Source organism: Emiliania huxleyi (genome assembly GCF_000372725.1).
Source record: "Emiliania huxleyi CCMP1516 chromosome Unknown EMIHUscaffold_164, whole genome shotgun sequence".
Lineage (NCBI taxonomy): Eukaryota > Haptophyta > Isochrysidales > Noelaerhabdaceae > Emiliania > Emiliania huxleyi.
In genome coordinates this window covers 182,660-187,832 of record NW_005200941.1, presented here as the reverse complement: position 1 = coordinate 187,832, position 5,173 = coordinate 182,660, and the positions used below count along the sequence as shown (strand labels likewise).

At 68.4% G+C, this 5,173-nt stretch overlaps 2 protein-coding genes across 2 annotated transcripts in view; both read left to right on the top strand.

Moving 5' to 3' along the window:
* Nucleotides 1-502, top strand: part of EMIHUDRAFT_441818 (hypothetical protein) — a 4,356-nt gene extending 3,854 nt beyond the window's left edge. Inside the window, exon 5 of the mRNA XM_005785090.1 lies at nt 204-502. Within this exon, the coding sequence (XP_005785147.1) occupies nt 204-312 (109 nt within the window). The 3' untranslated portion in view covers nt 313-502. The remainder of the gene's footprint in view (nt 1-203) is intronic.
* Nucleotides 503-3,227: 2,725 nt separating this feature from the next.
* Nucleotides 3,228-3,992, top strand: EMIHUDRAFT_71934 (hypothetical protein; the record flags this gene model as incomplete). Its single annotated transcript, XM_005785089.1, has 2 exons — nt 3,228-3,306; nt 3,565-3,992. Coding segments are annotated over 2 exons (507 nt in total), but the record flags the coding sequence as incomplete, so codon positions are not given.
* Between the last annotated feature and the right edge of the window lie 1,181 nt (nt 3,993-5,173).

Below are 5,173 nucleotides of genomic sequence, written 5' to 3'. Positions count from 1 at the left end.
AGAGACTGCCGAGCCGAGGAGAGGAGTCGAGAGCCGCCGGCATCGTGCCTCCCGATCCCCCCCTCCCCCCCCTCTCGCCGCCTCCGCCCTCACCTTCGCCGCCGTCGCCGTCCCCACCGCCTCCGTCCCCGCCGCCGCCCAGCCCGCCGCCGCCCAGCCCGACGCCACCGTCACCGCCGTCCCCGAGTCCGCCGCCGCCCTAGCCGCCTCCTCCGTCGCCACTTCCCCAGCCCGCCGCCACCCCACCCCCGCCGCCAGGTGCTCGTCGCCTCGTCAGCTCTCGCTGAGATCAAGGACCGGTACAGCGCGTGAAGCGCGAACATCGCCCGCGCCTGACGTCGGGGACCGCGCTGTGTGACGAATCGCCTGAGGCCCCCAGTCGCTGGCGTGGCTGTTGTTCTGCGCGCACCCTGAAAATCCCGCCTCGCGCCCATTCTCGCGTGGTGTCCACTGGCAGTGCTGGCGGTTAGTTTCCAGGTTGAGATATGTCACGTATAACTGGATCCGAGAGGGCGCAGCTGGCCAGTGCGCAGTGCGGGGGGCCGGCCCGGTGGCGCTGGCGGCCCGGACAGCCGGTGCGCAGGGGCCAGAGGGGCAGGGCCGCTAGCGGTTGCAAAAAGTCTCGGGTGGACGGGTGCAATGGCCAATGCCCGCCAAAACGAACGAACTTACCAAAAACGCTGTCACGGTCAGAGGCTCAGAGCTCGGCCTTCGCCCTTCGGGCGTCTCGGCAGACGGCACGATCTACATCGATCTAGGCATCTCTATACTCAAAAAAAAGTTGCCGGTAGTCTACGCGGTCTACCAAGTCTCTACCGGTAGACCGTGGTGTCGTAGGTTCATTACGGTCTGTTCGAATCGGTCTACCGGTAGACTGCGGTAGACTGAAGACTCGTCTACCAAACGGTCTACCGTCTACCCGGTCTACCGGTAGACGGTAGACGGGCCACCCCTCAGACTCGAGGCTGAGTGGGTCCCAATCGGCGGCGGAGAAGTCCAGGTCGTCGCCGTCGGCGGAAGGCAGCCGCAAGGCGCCCTCGGCCTTGACAAGGCGGATGAAGCTGGGCGTGCCCATGATGAGGCGAGCGACGGGTAGGAGGTCAGGGCGTCTCGCTTGCGGATCCAACCCGTTAAGCTTCCCCGTGCGCGGGTTACCCCGCACACGGGTCAGCCTGCCAGCCACGTATCCACGCGAGCGTGGTCCGCGTGCATGGCATATGGGCACTGCCCCCGCGCTTCTCCCTCGCTTCCTCGTTTTCGTCCTTCTTTTCACCCCCCCCCCCCCCCTCCCCCTCAAGACGGGGGGGTTCCCGAGTTGCAAGTCTTTAGGAGCAAATCAGCCTCTTTCTGAGCTACGGATGCGCCGACTTCGTCAATCGCAAAACCCTGTCTTTTTTTCTGCCTTGCTGGCCTCACCCTCTCCACGAGGCTGCGCTGCAACGGGAATCGCGTCCTCCTGCCGCTGCGCATCAGAGTATGGTGCAGGCTGGCTCGGTGGTGAAGCTCTTCGTCGGGCAGATCCCGAAGACGCTGGAGGAGGACGGCGTCCGCGAGGGTGCGTGCGAGTAGATCGCCGCCGCCCGGCGCCGGACCTGCCCAGGAGCTCGAGAGCCGGATGTGCACCGGCCTCTGCGCGCGCCTGCACCGTCGCCGCCCCCCCCACCGCCACCAACACGCCACCCACCGCCTCCACAACCGCCGCCATTGCCGCCATTGCGCGCGCTCGCGTCACCTCACCTGCCAGAGATTCGGTAGTCCGCCGAGCGCGCCGTGGGGCCTGGAGATGCCCCGGAGCCAAGGAGCGTGCTGTCAGGGTCCCCTCAGGGAGCGACTGCACCGTGCTGTCAGGGTCCCCTCCGGGGAGCGTCGGTTCGAAGGGCGCTGTCAGGGTCCCCCTCGGGGAGCGACGGCGCCCGACCGTCAGGGTCCCTACGGGGAGCGACCCAGCAGCCGGGATGAGGCTGGCTCGCGTGGCCGAGATGGTCAAGGGCCTGCGGCGGCTGCGGGGCGACCCCGGCCGACGAGTGCGCCGAGGCGTGTCGCCCGACGTGCTGCGCGCGCAAATGGACGCGATGCTCGATCCGAGGACGGTCGATGGCGCCAACATGCGCGCCGCCCTCTCGCTGGGCTTCCAGGGGCTGCTGCGGGGGGCCGAGTTCACCGTCAGAGGTCGCCAGTGGGACCCCGCCAGGGACATGTCGCGAGCTGACGTCGCTGAGCTCTCCGCGGAGAGAGTGGTCGTCATGCTGCCGTGCAAGAACATGCAGCATCTCAACGGCAAGACCGTCCCGCTCGTGGTCGGCGTGGCGGCGGGCTGTTCATCGACGCCCCAGCTGAGCTGCGCAACCTCCTCACCGTCGACCCGGTGTACGGCGACCGCGCCACGCGCACGCCGCTGTTCCGCCACGCCGATGGCTCCGCCATCACCGAGGCGCAGGTGCGGGACATGATCAAGCGGCTGATGCAGCGCGCCGGTGCGTCGCCCGCCGAGTTCGGCGCCCACTCGCTGCGCATTGGTGGCGCGACGGCGCTCTTCAAAGCGGGCGCCTCCCAGATCGACATCATGACGATGGGGCGGTGGTCGTCCGACTGCTACCGCCTGTACGTCCGCGCCTGCTTCGGTCACGCCGTCGAATGGTCGAGGAAGGCCGGGTCCACGAGCGTCGACGACGTCGCCGAGGAGTACAAGGAGGTGGACTGTTACTGACGGGGGTGCCTGACACGCGATCGCGTGGGGGGGGACTGCGCCCTGGCCGTTCCGGGCTCACGCGGTGGTCACACCATCCCGGACCGAGCGAGGGGTAGGGAGCAGCACCTCCCCCCTCACCACGCATGTCAGGCGCGGCCGCCGCCGAGCGCGGCGGCCGCCCAGGCCTGGTGGCCGATTTGTTTGTCTCGCAAGAGGAGCGCATTTCTCAATTCAACTACCTCCTCTTCTGATGCGGAATATATGCAATGTATGGGCACTGCCCCCGCGCCTCCCTCTCGCTCCCTGCTTCCTCGTTTTGATCCTTCTTTTCAACCCCCCCCCCCCCCCCTCTCAAGAAGAGGGGGGGGGTTCCCGAGTTGCAAGTCTTTAGGAGCAAATCAGCCTCTTTCTGAGCTACGGATGCGCCGACTTCGTCAATCGCAAAACCCTGTCTTTTTTTCTGCCTTGCTGGCCTCACCCTCTCCACGAGGCTGCGCTGCAACGGGAATCGCGTCCTCCTGCCGCTGCGCATCAGAGTATGGTGCAGGCTGGCTCGGTGGTGAAGCTCTTCGTCGGGCAGATCCCGAAGACGCTGGAGGAGGACGGCGTCCGCGAGGGTGCGTGCGAGTAGATCGCCGCCGCCCGGCGCCGGACCTGCCCAGGAGCTCGAGAGCCGGATGTGCACCGGCCTCTGCGCGCGCCTGCACCGTCGCCGCCCCCCCCACCGCCACCAACACGCCACCCACCGCCTCCACAACCGCCGCCATTGCCGCCATCGCGCGCGCTCGCGTCACCTCACCTGCCAGAGATTTGGCGGCTCTGCGCGCGCTCACACGCTCACACCCACTCACCGCAACCCTCCCGTCGCCGTGCAGTCTTTCAGGAGTACGGCGAGATTGCTGAGATCGTCATCCTGCGCGACCGCCGCTCGGGAATGCACCAGGGGTGCTGCTTTGTCAAGTACAACGGGCTGCAGGCGGCGCAGGCGGCCATCTCTGCGCTGCACAACCAGCGGTCGCTGCCGCCGCTGCGCAACCCGCTGCAGGTGCGCTTCGCGGACTCGGGCTCGAATGGGGGGGAGCGCGGGCAGACGAACGCCGAGAACAAGCTCTTCGTCGGCGGCGTGCCCAGCGGGTGCGGCGAGAAGGAGCTCCGGCAGCTCTTTGGCACGTACGGCGAAGTGCAGGACGTCTACATCCTCGCGTCAAAGTACGGATCGCAGGAGGGGCAGCGCGGGTGCGCGTTCGTGCGCTACGCGTCGCCGCAGTCGTGCGTGGTCGCCATCAACGCGCTCCACGGCAAGTACGCGATGAAGGCGGGCGAGCTGCCCCTCGTCGTCCGATACGCGGACCCACCGAAGAGCCGCTCGGTGGGGCCAAACGGCATGTACGGCGGCGCAAACGGCGGCGGGAACGGGCGCTTCGGCGGGTGGAACAACGGGGCGCCCCCGCTCTGGCCTCCGAGCGGCGCGCCCGCCCCGCCGCCGGGCTGGCCCCTGCCCTGGAATATGGGCGGGCCGGGCGGGCCCAATGCGTACGGTCCGCCGTGGGCTATGTCGAACGGATACAACTACCCGCCGCAACAGCCGTCCCCGCCGCCGCCGCAGCAGCCGCCGCCGCCGCCGCCGCAGTACCAGCAGGCGCCGCCGCCCCGCAAGCACTCGCCCCCCGCCGCCGGCTACGGCGGCGTGTCGCCCCCGACGACCGCGGACATGCCGCCGCCGCCGCCGCCGCCGCCGGCGGCCGCGCCAGTGCCCGCCTCAAACTGGAGCGAGCACCGCACCGCCGACGGGCTCAAGTACTTCTACAACACGGCGACGGGCACCTCGTCGTGGGAGCGGCCGCCCGAGCTGGCGTCGGCGCCCTCCCCGCCCGTGGCCACGCCGCCCGTCTCGGTCCCGCCCCTGATGGGCGGCGGCGGCGGCGGCGTCGGCGGCACGACCGCCGCCGCCGCGGCGCTCGCAAACTCGATGGCGTCGCTGTCGCTCGCGGCGCCGACGGCGTCGCTGCCGATGGGGGGCAACGGCATGGGCAACGGCATGGGCAACGGCATGGGGAACGGCATGGGGAGCGGCATGGGGAACAGCATGCACAGCAACAGCATGTCGATGGCCATGGGTGGGCTCGCCTCAGACTCGTACTCGGGCTACTCCAACGGCTCCTTCACCGGCAGCGGCAAGGCCGGTGCGCCGCAGCCGCGCTCACGCACACACACACACACACACACACACACACACACACACACACACACACACACACACACACACACACACACACACACACAGACGCACACGCACACACACACACACACACACACACACACACACACACACACACACACACACACACACACACACACACACACACACACACACACACACACTCACACACGCACACACGCACATGCACACACACACACACACACACACGCACACTCTCACACGCGCACCCACATACACACACTCCCCCGCCTACACGCACACAC